Source organism: Anser brachyrhynchus (genome assembly GCF_964034855.1).
Source record: "Anser brachyrhynchus genome assembly, chromosome: 20".
NCBI lineage: Eukaryota > Metazoa > Chordata > Aves > Anseriformes > Anatidae > Anser > Anser brachyrhynchus.
In genome coordinates, this window is record NC_137713.1 from 4,942,212 (window position 1) to 4,957,196 (window position 14,985).

The window sequence follows — 14,985 nt, forward strand, 5'->3', positions numbered from 1 at the left end:
TGTACACGAGCAAACAACATGCAAGAGGTTAGAGACAGGCTTTTCACAGCAGGCAAGAAGCTGACAAAGGATTTCCAGGAAAATAAACTAGGGGCTGATAAAAAAAAAATCATTAAAGCTGGACTCCTAGCTACACCACTGAGTAGATACCTCAACAGCTCATCGCTTACAGCAAGAAGAGCCTTTTGAGTTGGAACTTAAGCTAACACACACCTTCTCTGCAGCTAACACCTGCAATCATGTCTACACATGGACTGCAACTAATAAAAAGATTATTTTTTCTAACTCTGCTTAAAGAACGATTTAAGGGATGCAAGCGAAAATCAGGGGAAGCCCTCCCTTTAGGGTGGAGTTGCGAGTTGCTTGAACCCAGGGATCCACCTTCACACACAGGTTGTTTCTCCTGGATATCCAAATGGTCTGCGTCTCCACTGAGCTCCGTGGACTTGCCTGCGAACTATCAACAGAGCAAATAAATGTTTCTGCAAAAAGAGGAGTTAGCCAAGAAAGCTCTTTGGCACACAGAGAGACTTCTGGGGAGAGTGCCTGATGTTTGAGCTTCCCAGGAGGGCGAGTAACAGCAATACTTCTTCCTTTAAAGCAGATCTATAAGGAAGTAAGAGGCTTCTCGATAATCTGCAGTATACAGTTCACCCAAAGTTAAAAACCTAAAATGACAACAGCTCCCACCAGCTCAATGAGGCGCAGCAGCTGGCTGCCTATTAGTAAGCTTAAAACCAATGCCAGGATGGCACCAACGGCCACGTAACGAAGTTTCTAGAGGCTCTCTGTTCACGGTTGTGAAAGTTCCTGGACAGACTGACCCTCCCGTGTAATTGCTCCGTATTACCCATAGGAACAAAGTTAAATGAAAGGAGAGGGGCAGGCCTTACTGTAAGTCATTATCAGTAACCACAACTGTCAGAACGGTTCCAGTAACTTACTAATGGACTATATCGGCATTTCCTCACATTTTACATGCTGCATGCAGAACTAGCATCCAGCAGCAGTGCTGCGTGCATTATTTCCTCTGGTTTAAAAGATATAATTTAGATTATACCTTTAAGCGAGGGGAAAAAACTCAAAACCCAGCAACACCTGTGAGCGCACACAAGAACAGTTTTCCATGCACAACACTGATCTGACAGAAGAAAAGATGATCTCTACCAAGATAACCTGTCAGTACTGGTTTGTCATGCACACAGAGAAGAGGTAGATACACGAATTACAAGAAACACAAGCTGCTTATAATCTGTAATATAACAAAAAAAGCTGCACCACTTTCCTAGCTCTTTTTTGTCTCAAGCTAGACAAAGCTAGAAAAATACTCACATGTTCTTAAGGGAGAGAAGAGAACACAAAGGAGAACATCTTCCAGAAGAGCCCCACCATGTAAACCTTCGCATTTAGTATCTTAATGTCTTTCTAATTTCCAGTGAAGGCAGCACAGAAATGAAGAGAGTTATCCATGAGATGACAACCCAGTTTTATTTTAGTACAAAGCCCTAAAATACGCATTGGTTTTCTGCTTCCTAACTTTGCATTCCACCTGCTGTGGCTTTGATGTTTTTTTGGTAGGTGTAGAAAGCTGTAAGGCTTTCATCTAGGGCTCGGCCAAAGTACCTGCTGCTAGAAGTACCTACCTGTTCGTTATGCTTCAGAAAATGATTCTTAGAATTGTATAGTTAACAGCATACTGAATATCTGTGGTTTAAAATTTAAAGTGCATGCTACACTTAACGCATCTGAGGTCTAAATTTAAGATGCATTTCATTAATCTATCAACGGTTTTCTTCCAACCCAATTTCACTGCTTGCCTTTTTATTTAAGACTGAACAGGATGCATTCTTCCAGGAGTGAGCGTACTCAGTACAAACAAGTCTCTCACGCGACAGCAAAGCACTCTGCATCCTTCACTTGACAGCAAAACAAGGACCTTGAAAGGTTCTAAGTAGTATTGTCTTATCGGGGTAAGACAGGCATACTTTGATGGGTTTGTATCTAGTTCTGCTCACCAGTATGGATTTAAGATAAAGTATCCTCAGAAGATGGGAGCTGATGCTTCGTATCAAGCCGCTAGTAAAGCAACACGCTGGGACATCTGCATATCCTGTCAAACAGCAGCTGAGAATGAAGAGAACTTCATTCTGATGCATTACTACAGAGGTTCAAATTCAATAAAATCAAGAGTGACATTAATACAGTAACATGATAACTTCCAGGTTCCACTTCAAGAATCCTAATGACCAAAGCACAGCCAGCTCTGTTAAGTATCTACCTCTAATAACTCACACAAGAGGTGTACGCCTCAGGAATATTTCCAAATATCCAAACCAACATTTCTTCTGGCCTAATATATGCATTCCTAAGGAGGAGAGAAGACCGTAATCACAATGGCAGAAAAAGATGTCCATCTGGAAGCCACCAGATTTTCCTGAAGACGCTTGTTTCATAAATCATTTCTGCAGGGAATTTCTGCATTATGAATGCTTTCTGTAACAATAGAAGTATCTGGCATATACTTGTCTTCATTTTAAAGTGTTTTTCAACTCATAACTGGGGATTTTAACATGTTCTTTAGCTAGAAAATTATTTATGCTATACGCATTACTGTTGTGACTATATGTGAAAAAACATACAGCACTTACTGAGAATAACTAGAGCACTGTAATCATTGGTGGCAGCTCCTCTGAAATATGAACTGATTTAATCATTTTAAATAAGCTACACAAAAGAAATTCTCTCCAACTCCACAATTGTTGATTCTGTTCAAACAAGGCACCTACTTTTCAGAATCAACCCATGCAAGATGCATTTCAGTACTTGTCAAAGTCCTAATTTCAATACCGACCTTGGAGGGGAAAGCTGCCCTAGTTAAGAAATGGTGTTTAAAGGAAAGCTAAAAGCAAATAAAACATGCATCACTGCCTTGTTTATTTCTGAAACAAGCAACTAGCTTCAGAAGCACACACAGGGCTCTGAAGTTTGAAGTGTGGTTTTATACCCCTCTCCCTCTCCCCAAATCGAGGGCACGATGTTGTTTCTAAAGTGAAGCCCAGAAGCAAGAATCTGAGCAGAGCTTTAGTCTCCCACTACCCTTTGTTCGTGATGTATTCAGGTAATATTCCATAGCTGCGTTGTGAAGGTCTGTCCTTTAGTTTCTGCAGACACCTGTGAAGACCTAGGATAGTTTTCAGGCTCTTTCCTGGGGTACATGGAAATTCATGCAAAAGCTTTTGCATTTTATACAGGTGAAAAACAAAAAATGGGTTTTGAGGCTCTCAGTGCTAACATCTGTTTGCATCCTTTGTTACCTGCATAATTCAATTTAACAGCTCGTTTAACTCGGTACTGGAATCCATAAAGGAAGTCCCCAAATTGGGTTTTGTGCATGTGGTGTTTTCTCCTTATAACAGTATCACAACAGCCACAAGTGTCAGGGAATTTATTGATGACAGAATTTATAAAGCAATCTAACTATAAGGAAAGCTTGCAAATAAACCTCATGAGACTAATATAATCTTTGTTTTAGTGTTTCTTGTTTATTTGCTTGTTTTCTGAAGTCCTAAATATAGCAAGAGAAGATGAAAAACATTATAAGCTTTTAGTCTAATGAAGCTCAAACTATTTTTTAAAGGGAAAACCTCTTTTAAATCCCGATGTGCTAGGCTGATTTTCATATTCTTTTATAAAATTATTTATAAATAGTAATGACACCCAGGAGAGCATCTTCCTTCATTGCCTGCAGCCTTTGAGCCTCCCCAAATTCTTATTAAACCACTTCAATGACTTGCTCATGCAGTCATATTACGCTCACACAATAAGCAATAAAGTGTCTTTGTTGCAGGAGACATGAACTGCCTCCCTCATTGAGAAATATTTACTATTAAAATGAGAAAATAGATAATTTGTGCTCAGTTTGGCTTTGTGGATAAGCATCATGTGAGATGCACGAGTCCTGTATTCAGTCTGGGGCTGTTACCCAGGAAGGCGATCCAGCTGCTCATGAAGTGGCCCTGTGTCACCCTGCCATAAATTTCCAAGAGACAGAGGTTCTGCCAGCAGGCTGGGAAATAAAACCCATTCAGCCCCATGCAGAAACCAGGCTAAGGGAAGGAATCACTGATGCGTAACTGCGATTGAGAAAATTGCAGCACTAGGAGACAGCAGAAAGGGAAAACAGAATGGGATTTTGAAAGAGAAACACAATAGCAGTTGTTGTGCATCTTTAAGTAAGCTCTTGTGATACCACAAAAGGTCCTTTGCTCAAATGCCTTCCTTGAAGACCATTTTATTTGTGCTGCCTCTCAGACAGCACGTACGCCCCTACCCAAGAAGTCAGCGTGGCGGGGATGCACAGCTCCGTTTCGGTGAGTCAGGCGGCAGCAGGGTGATTACCGCAGTCGCCCCGACTGCCTTGCAGAGGCACTAGCACTTACTTTTACAGCAATTGTTTCCCAACTTTCCTTATTCCAGAAACAAAGAAAAGGCGGCAGTGCTACTTAATTGCATTCGGGAAAACGGTGACACAGCTCTGCTAGAGCTCTGGCTGTTCATCACCAGCAGAGAAACATTTTAACCTAGATTCCTCCCTCTCCTCTCCCCTTGTACCTTCCAGTTGGGTGGGCAGAGCACTGCAGCCTTCTGTAACTATCGCACAGCAAGCACGCAGCCAAATCGCACCTTTCTCAGGGCTTCCTGGCAAGCAGTCCAAGCCGAGCTCACAGTATGGATTGTCCTTTCGTAGCAGATCTATTTTGTTTCTTTCATAGCTGCTATAAAGCGAGGAGAGTTATTAATTATAAAGCGCTGCTTCAGGTAAAATCTGTATTAAGAGGACGGAGCAACAAGAACACCACATTCTGCTTTGACATGAAGAAAAAATAAGTTTTTCCCGAAGATGCAAGTTGAGCAATTAAGAAAACCCTTACTGGGCCTGAGCGAAGCGGAGCTCAGCAGTTCTGGGGCTGCAGAGCCGGCAGGCAGCAGGCACCCGGCACAGAGGTTCATCGCACTCCTCCCTCCCCGCTGCTTCCCCAACCACCTCGGGAAGGCAAAAAGGAATTGGCAAAATAGGTGTTTTACCCCACAGTCTCTCTCTCCAGGAGAAGACGAAGGAGATGCAGTGGAGAACTGTGTCAGCTGGAGCAGCAGCTGCCCAGGCACCCGCGTGTCCCCCCTGCCACCGGAGGCGAGGCTCCGATGTCACAGAAGGGGTGACAATAGCAGCTTCTAACCCAGCTCGGAAGGGCCCCTGAAGCAACCTGAGCAGCAGAAGTACAGTGAATGGGAATCGTGTGCCGGCGTGAGGAGCAGAGCGGAATAAAAAAAATAAAAGGAAATTAAGTCAAGGTAGAAAACTGGCAGTTTTCTCCACTGCATGCTTATAACCAAAACCCTTGTAAGGTGCCTCAGCATCTCAGTAAGCTGGCTTCTTTGTGCCAATCAGTACTGAAGTGACCGTTTGTGAGCAACATCGATATTAATAGAGAAAAATGGTCACAAAGTCACTCCCTCTATTAAGATCTGGGCTGTATTAGGAATAAAGTTTGAAAGCGGTTTCCCGGTGATTATTCTCTACTGAATGCGGCCATCTCTGTGCAAACAACAACAGGAAATTTGATAGAGTTCTGTGGAAAAATGAAATGCAATGGTAGTAACAGTAATATTCAGTACTTCAGAGTGCTTCGCACACATGAAGTGATGCACGAACATTAATTTACCCTAAACACCTCCCTGAGCCAGGTATGTATTATTTATAGCACCATTACACAACTGCTGCACATTCCCCTATTTCTTCTGCTCACTTCCCTCCTTCCTCTTTTCCCTTTCCCTTGCAGAACACCTCCCTCTTCGATCTGTTTGCTCTCCTCCCACTCCGCCTCAAAGTTTCTCACCCACCTACGTGGGCACCCCTGCCCTTTGTGCTCGCAGCGCTGCAGGTTACAGGACTCACACGGCTGCTTTATGTCCTCGGCTGGTCTGAAGGCTGTGCAGGTGCCCCTCGTCTCACCACACCGCTTACGGGCTCCACACTAAGCTGAAAAAATCCTTACTGGATAGACCGATGGTCTGCAGAGCAGTGCACACCAGGAACACACAGTCATCTGGCGACTAAAATCAGCTCACGGCATCTGCACCAGCACGGGCACCACCAGCACTTCTCTCGGGAAAGGACAAACGCCTGGTTCTTGAGAACTGGAGCTGAGCGGCAAAGCTACAGTGACAGAACAAATCCTGCAGTGACAGAACAAATCCTGCAGTGACAGAACAAATCCACTACAGCAAAAGCTGATGACCACTAAGTGCTTTGTCCAGTTGTACAAAGAACTCATCATGGACAATAAAATCTGCAATTTCTACCAAAATCTTGGAAACCTCCAGCACTTTTTACACCAATTCACCGGTGCCATCACCTGAAATGACACCAATCACAAACAACGCAAGTACCGACGTGGGGGAAGACATTTCACTCACACACACACACAATATTGCAAATTTAATCAAAAGCATTAGTTCTTTATTTGCTGACTTAGGCTATAGCTCATCAATTTCTGCAGAACTTCTCAGGGCAAACACTGAGCTGACAGGACTCCTTCCTCTGAGGCAGCACTTTTCAGAGCAGTTCACAAACTGCAAAGCCAGATCTATTAATCAAAATTCCCGATTCCTTTAGATGGAAAAGGGTATTACAAGAAAAAGAATTACTTGTTTACTTCCCCGGCTAAAAGCGCACGAAGACATTCACTGAACTGCGCAGTGCTGAGGGAACAAATATTCAGAAATCAACTGCAGCCATTGCTCTGCTAGATTTGGTATCTCTTTAAACATCTGACGTGCCAAAAGACCTGAGGTATTAGGCAAAAATATTAACAGGGCATTGATATGCGACAAGAACTGTCTTCTTGCCTCTTTTTCATTAACAGGTATTACACTTTTTATTAAAAAAAAAAGTAGGCATTCGTGGTTCTCTCTCCAGAGGTAGCAGAACTACCCCTGCACTGCCTGCACAGAAATAAAAGCTGCAAAGCGAGAGACTCGGAGACTTCGCCTCTCTCACCCACAGACAATAAAATTCCCAACAAATCTGCCTTCCTAACGAAACTCAGAATGGTAAAACAGGCTGAGCCAGCAGCGAAGCCCTCGGTTGAAGAGAAGCACAGGGACGCGGCGTGCTTCCTGCCAGCCTCCCAGGACGGGGGGCAGCAGCGCAGAGCCCCCCGGCTCGCCCCAGCCCAGGAGCTGCCCGGCAGCGCCGTGCTCCTGCTGCCCTCGAGCACAGCCCGCTCGTGCCAGCGGCGCTGACGCAGCAGCCGGCCTCACCCAGGGGATGCGAATCCAGATGGATGCTCGAACCCGCTTGTGGGTGGCAGAGGCATACCAAGGGCTTGCACAGCGCTGCGGCAATTCCCTGGGTGCTCGATATGTGCCTGATCCCTTTACTCATCGAATTCGGGTACTCACATTTTATTTATTAAACACAATTATCTACGTACGTAAAAATAAGGCAGCTTCTCCTTCATTCTTGGTATTTCCGGAAGAGAGGATGTTCAAAATGGGGCGGAAATATAAAAAGGCAGACGTAGGTAAAAGCAGAGGCCCAGCTTCTCCCCCAGGACCCTCCCAGAGAAAAGCTTTCTGGCTCCCCTCCCTTCACTCCCAGGTAAGATACCACCACAAACAGCACCGCCGTGACTGCCAGCATGCTTTTCAAAGAGCACCCACAGAAAATGACGCCAAGAAAAACTCCAGTTTACACTCGTCCTGTCTCCTGTGGTGGCGCACAAGGAAAAAGGCAGACAGACGAGACTGGTACTCCACGCTGGGCTAACAGCTCCTCCACTCCCCATTAGCAGATCACGGAATAAATATGTAACAGGGCACAGCACTTCATATCATGAATTAAGCAGGGTCACAACCAGTGAACACTCCAGTGCTCGGTGCGAATCCATCGCTCCCGCGGCATTATTTCATTACTTTGCAGCACATAATGACACACTCGCACAGGGCGCGTTCCCACCTCCAAGCTCTTTTCAGAGGTTTCACAACTTCACTGAAAATACGTATTAATTCTTACCGTTGTGCCTTTGTGACCATTTATATACATCGCCTAGCTCTGTCAATTAGTCCAGCACCATGATTTACTGCACTGCAAATGCCTGACATTTCAAAACTCATACAAGGCTTGTCAGCTTACCCTAGGAGCACGCCTGGTATAATTTGCCAGCTCCTGGTTACTTCTTGGGACCTTTTCCTAGCTTTTACAGTCTTTTGGCATTCATAGCTCACTAACTCTTTCTCTGAAAAAAAAAATATGTTGAATCCCTTTAATAATTTCCTCTGTCAGCATCTGTTTCTGAGCTTACACAGATTCTCAACTGAAAAGCTTTAAACATCTTGTAGGCTTTGATTTCTCACCCTGGTTGTCTTCTACCCCAGATTTCTTCACACCCCTTAGTTATCTCCAACATGCAGTGCTGTTCCATGATTAGTTTTGTGCCTGTTTCCTAAAGATCCTCAGCTTGCATTCATTTCTTGTTTTCTTTTTCTCAATGTTGTGTGTTTTTTTGAAGTCTTGACATTTTCAAATTGTCACCTAGAATATGATTTAACTGTTTCTAAAACAGCCTATTTTTCATGCATTTTTATCCTAAAAGCATACTGGAGACTGTTTAAAGAGATCAAAGTAACCAATGCTTCAAAGAGTGCTATCCTCAATTTCTAAAAACATCTGCCAGATAATGTTTACAAAATGTTTTAAACTTTCCTCTTTTCAAAACAGTGCACTCAGAGGAACGTGGGCTTTTTAGAAGTATGTAACTGCAGAAATATTTAATTTGTAGCTTTACAAAAAATACTAAACGTAAAAAAAAGAATTTACTACCCCTCAAAAAAAATAAATCACATCTAGAAATAATCCAGTTTACTTTGAAGAATCTATGTCAGTTAACCTAAGTACAACATTTCAGATAACACTGATCTCCAAAACACTAAGCTTCTGTTTGTTTGTTTTCCTGATCATCCATGTCTAATAACAAATTCAACCTAACCAAAGTCGTAATTCAAGCTTTAAATTAATTTATCTCAAAGTTCTACAGATATTAAGAAATCTGAGGATGGTAGTGGTAAGCCATAATCTTAAGTTTTGGGTTTTAATTTCCTGTAAAAGCTTTTTGTGCAGTTCTGACTGGAAAATAAAGTTCTTTAATAAAGCACATTTGAAAAAGCCACAGGTAATTCTTGTTTATAATGAAAGCCTGCCCTCTTGTGTAAAGTTGGAGTTTAGCATGACTAGAGTCAAGAACAGAGACATGAAGATCGGTGCTACTCCTCGAGTATACACCCCGATGGTACAGAAAACAAACCTTCCAGCACTCTCTGTGTGCTGCTTTTGCTGTGTGGGGAATGTACAAACAAGCTACTCATAATCTAATGCTATCTGCAGCAAGAATAAAAAGAAAGCACTTTCTGCTTTGCTTTTTATCTTGGCCAATAAGATAGAGTCAATTTCAAAATATTTAAATGTGTGACTGATTCTGGAATTAGTCCCTTCCATAACCTTTGGTACACATTCAGTACAAACTAAAAACCAAAAGGTTCTTCGCTACATAACACTGACAAATAAAGCGGAAGAAAGGGGAAGAAAGGGGACAACAGCTAACTCACCATGACTTTCACTTTTGTTTAACCCTTATCCCAGTTAGTATACTGTAAAGGCATCTACCTTCTTACGAAGAGAGGAGGCCAAGTGACTTGGGAAAGCCCACAGAAGACAACAAAAGTCAGAGTGCTGACAAGATCCTAAAGCTGGAGTCACCGAAAACTACCATGACTACTACCAACTATAGACATCTTACAGTAAGCATGAGCAACAAACGTTTATCCAGCTGTGTAAGTAGCAGCACTGTCGCAGAATACACAGTGCAAGGCATTCATCAGCGGCATTTTCTAGAAAAGGACAGAGTTTTCATCCACACTTTGGATTACGTAGGTTTTATCCCCCAGAAAAGTTAGGTACCTCCAATGTAAGTAAATGTGCAAGTTAAACAAGTAACACCTACTTTCGAAGGTGCTCGTGTTCCTTCAGGAATAGTTCTGTTCTTCTGTTATTCACACCAGAGCCACTTTTATACGATCTACATGAAAAAAATAAAAATTGGAAGACATTTTCTCCAGAGGCTTTTCAGTAGATATTATTAACCGACTCGCATGCATATCATGCTTTGTTACTCTGAAATGACCAAACAGGAAAGCTCCAGTCATGCTAAGACATTTTTGAAGTGATTCTGCATAGCTTAATAGTTTTACTTTAAAAAAAATGAATTCCTTTTCAAAGTTAAAACACACAAACAAAAAAAAACATATTGGAATCTCATCACAAACTTCATAAGAGTTGTGAATTCAAATACTTTTTTTTTTTTTTTTTTTGCTTTGTTCAGAGCACAGATGATTAACCTAAGCCAAGTAATCTCCTCCTACAGGGAAGTACCGCCTTCTCCCTCCCAGTGCAGGCCCACGCCATTGCTGGAACACACGCTACAACTTACTCAATATCTTTTCGTACTGATCCCAACAGATTTTCCCTTTCTCGTATCGCCAAAAAGTTCGCTTTGGTTTTGTGGAATTCATGAGTGTAATCCTGTAATAAAACAATTAGTCCAAAATTAGGGTCCTGGGATCACGTTAACAAAACAGGATTCTCAAGTAAGATCCAACCATCTTTTAAAATGTTAGCTATTCTCTAACAACAAGTGTAAGAGAACTTTATTAAATTAACATCAAAACTGCTTGGAAATTAATACAAAGTACTTTTAAAACTCCCTTTCAGCTGCTGTATTTTGGTAGCTACAGCTACCAAAGATCCACTGTTAAGTCCTTCTCCCAATTTCACACATCTTCAGCTTTCTGCTGAATTATCAATTTGTGCTGGAATTTCCCATTACTGGTTGAATCCAAAACAACAGTAAAACCTACTGATTTGGTGTGGTGAGGATGCTCCTGGGTTTATGTAGTTAAGTTCCACTGAATGAGAAAAAAATTTCCTGAACAGTGAAAACAAAGATCTTCAAGTTGCAATTGTACAATTCAAAACATTTCAGGCAGTTTGAAAACCAATCCAATTGGTAACCGGCGTCCAGTACAACACCAAAATCATTGTTAACATTCAGCACTAGTTTTCATATAAATACTGTAGCTTTTACAAAACACTGCTTTTTTTTTTTTTTTTTTTAATATTTTGTATTGTACTGATACCAAAGGGAAATTAAACTGTATATGGCTGCAGAGAACATGCAAAGAACAGGCATTTTTAATGTTACTATGCCATGAAAACATCACCAGTCTGAAACATGGCTCATTTAAACAGATTAGTAGCCTTAGCCATCACGTTTCCTTCAACTCCCTTTATCAGTTCGGATGGTTTTACAATCGTATTTTCCCATCCTAAAAGTTGGAAGAAGCAACAGCCCAGTTTACATAGAACATCCACGTGATGTGTTGCAAAAACAAGTTGTATTCATTAACAGACTGCAAAACATCCCAAATACTCTTCACCACGACCAGACAGCAGCTAAAAGAGAGACCTGCACAGACTCAGTTCTACAATCAGTAGAAACTTCCAAATGAGATTAACTTCCATATTCAAGATTTTCAACTGCCTTTTTTTTTTTTTTCTTTTTCTTTTCCTCCCACCAAGCAGCCTCCTCGGGGCGGCTTTTCCTTTATCAGAGATTGCTGGTGGCAGTTAATTTTAGGTAACTAAACGCTAAAAAAAGCCCTGCATCTCAAAGCAACACAGCTTCATTATAATATTTTTATTTTATAAAGAAATCCAGCAGGAAGTAATGCTATGAATGCACAGATAACTGGAAAAACAATCATACACACAGTGCGCTTATTGTTGAAATAAATATTTACACTCATTTGAAGAAGTTTGTTTCTAAAAACATTTTCAGATGCTGTGCTTGCAACACATTTGAAGAAACTTTTATGTCAATAAATCAGACTTTTTGCTTGTTGCAGGTTAGGCACAATAAATACAGTATTCACAGAGACTCCTCCCAGCCAGTTGGCATCTGGAATGTGTCTGAGCATACGTACACAGTACATCCATACTGAGATAAAACAAACAAGCACGCTGTGATACCAGCACTGCTAATAACCGTTTCAACAAAGCAACAGAATAGAAGCAAGAAGGACAGGTGTTTGTTACCTGTAATATGTCTCTGTGACGCTGTAACGTATGCATTAGTGCAGCATTCAGGGATGGGACTCCTGCGCTGTTTGTGTATTCTGCCATTTTGTCGTTTATTCCAGTAAGCTAGAAGGGAAAAAAAAAAGGCTTATTCTTGCAAGAAAGTTACAATGCATCAGATGAAGGAACTCCCCCTAACAACAGATGCACACTTTCAGAAACATTTCTCTATCACCCACTCTAGTACTTCGTAAACACGCATCACAGAAACCTGTACTGTAATACTTCCGAGGTGCCAAAGTAAAAATACAATAACCTGAGTTACCTTTCCCAGAAGCTGTTCAATCTCCACAGCCATGGTCTCAAACATTCTGTCCTGGCTTGACCCATTTAAGAGAGGAGTGGTGTCAGAGCTAAGGGGGGGAAAAAAAAGAGCAGTTACTGAAATGTCCATCTTGCATCACCTGGGGAAAATGTAACCTCCCCTTGAAAGATACTCCTGACACCGAACACTCGTCTACTACCAACCAGCACGTGCTTAGTACCAACGCCCTTCCATCCCCAACTTTTAAGCTCAAGTTATTTTCTTACATTTTGGCACTAAGGAGCACTGTACTATGGGTATGTTACACCAGCTACAGAAATACACTTTAGTTACAGTGCTAGGACAACCCACTGACCTGTTATGCAGACAAATGTTCTACACAGCAACGCACACCACCCGAATTATCGCCATTTGTTTCATACAGCTCACCTTCCCTAGATTTTTTTAAGATTAACTAAAAACACAATGCAAAATCACACCTAAGCAAGAGAACAGCAGTACGCCCCTTAGCATGCCAACCTGCAGATATACAACAGCTAACGCCTTTCAGAAACCGCTCTTTGTTTTGATTATCCATGGTAACTAGAGTAAGAGAGTAAAGTTTTGCAGAGGATGGCAAAATAAGTACAACAATTAGATTACACAGCAAGTAATGTATAAGCTTTTTTTTAAATAAATAAAAAAAAAAGACAGAGACTAGGACTCTTGACTCAAGAGTAATGTGATCATTCTTGCGTTGCTCTCAGGCTTCCAGAACCGGAAATTCAGGGGAAGATTAAAAAAATTATTCAACCCTCCAGAAGCTTTATACCCAACCCACCAAGGTATCTGAGCTCTGAGAGCAAGAAATGCTCTCACACTTCAAACAAACGGGACCAGATTTGCTAAAGAAAGTAATGTTTACTCGAAAAGACAAAGAGCACATAAGGCTGCAGGTCTGTACCTCTCAAGATATAACCTACAGCACTGAGAAGGATGAATGTGGAGTTAAGAAGAAAAAAAAAATCAACACACATACAGGCAGCAGTCACTCATAACTGATACATGATGTCGAGATCCACAATTAATAAGCAAAGAACAGCATTTTTAAAGACTGTGCACAGGGACAGAGGAGCTGATAAATACTGCTGTGGGACTGCAAAAAGGCCTCAAGGCTGCTGTTAAGCTGGAAAGAGTCGAAAAGTTTTATTATGCTAACTCTCCAGTGAAACATAAACCTACGTAACGCAAGCAGAAATTATTCTGTTGTATGCACACATACGCACGTACCTAGTCTATATATATATTAATCTATACGTAGCTTTCACTAAGGCTACTTACCTTAGGAGAAAATCAGAAAGTAACAGCCACCCCTCCAGAGGGGAAGGCAACAAACTGCCCGCTTCCATTCCCTATTCTCCATCCTCCCTGCGGCAGCAGCTCAGTGCCCGGTTCCTTCACCTCTGAAGCAGGGATTAGGAGCACCACAGCAGCCCACCGGGGCCGTGTAAGGCTAACCTGCCAGAGCCCGAAGCACTTACTGAAGCCTCAGAACCTCTGCTAACTCCATGCGAGTAAAACCGGAAAGCGAGCTGGCGCAGCCAGCTGGGCCGTGCGTTAAGGAAGCCGACCAACCCCTCACACACCCTCCTCGCAGTTACAAACCGAGGTCTGAACGCAGCTGCCCCTGGGGACACCGCGCTCTGCTGCAGAGCACGCACCTGTGTGACCTAGGTGCCAACATCCCCTGGTAGCGCACGGAGACGAGAATGACAGAATTATTAGGGCTGGGAAAGAGCTCCAGGATCACCTGGTCCACCCAGCCCCCTACCACCACCATCACCCACTAACCCCATCCCCAAGCACCACATCCAACCTTCCCCTGAAGCCCCAGGGCCGGTGACTCCCCCACCTCAAGAGCTTAAGAAACCGAGCGTAAAAACCTGAGGTGGCGGCGGGGACCGGAACCAAGCGAAAAATTAAATCGTAAAGAAACGTGTTAGTACCTATACCTGTCGCGCCGCCCGTCCCGGCCGCCGCTGTAGCTGGTGCAGAGCTTGCTGAAGGAGACCAGCTTCAGGTCCAGCTCGTTCTCCAGCTGCCTCGCCTGCTTCCGCAGATCTGCGGGGGGAGAGGTCACAGCCCCGCACGGCGCCCCACGGGGAGCCCCGGACCCCCGCGGGACGTGAGGGGGAAGAACCGGGGACCGCGGCCGAGCCCCCCCCCCCCCGGCCCCACCGCCCGCGGCCCCCACTCGCCTTCCCAGTAGTTGCTGCTCCCCGCCGCCATCTTTGTTGTCCGACGTCAGCCGCGGCCCGCCGAGGCGGCCGGCACAGAGCGGCGGGGCGAGGCGGGGCGAGGCGGGGCGAGGCGGGAGGGCCGCCCGCTGCAGCGCCCCCCCGAGGCCGCCGGCCTCCGCCCGGGCCTCGCAGCCTCCTCCCGGCCCCAGCCCCCGACCTCCGGCCCCGTCAGGCCCCAGCCCCCGACC

At 43.6% G+C, this 14,985-nt stretch overlaps 1 protein-coding gene across 2 annotated transcripts in view; it reads right to left on the minus strand.

Moving 5' to 3' along the window:
* Positions 1 to 14,899, minus strand: part of GOSR1 (golgi SNAP receptor complex member 1) — a 34,194-nt gene extending 19,295 nt beyond the window's left edge. Inside the window, exons 1-6 of one of the 2 annotated variants that reach the window (XM_080563253.1) lie at positions 14,756 to 14,899; positions 14,510 to 14,618; positions 12,519 to 12,606; positions 12,212 to 12,319; positions 10,548 to 10,639; positions 10,062 to 10,136 (exon numbers count right to left, since the gene is read on the minus strand). In XM_080563253.1, coding sequence (XP_080419379.1) covers positions 10,062 to 10,136; positions 10,548 to 10,639; positions 12,212 to 12,319; positions 12,519 to 12,606; positions 14,510 to 14,618; positions 14,756 to 14,786 — 503 coding nt within the window. In that variant the 5' untranslated portion in view covers positions 14,787 to 14,899. Of the gene's footprint in view, positions 1 to 10,061; positions 10,137 to 10,547; positions 10,640 to 12,211; positions 12,320 to 12,518; positions 12,607 to 14,503; positions 14,619 to 14,755 lie in introns of both variants that reach the window. The other variant, XM_080563252.1, reaches the window with a different exon arrangement.
* Between the last annotated feature and the right edge of the window lie 86 nt (positions 14,900 to 14,985).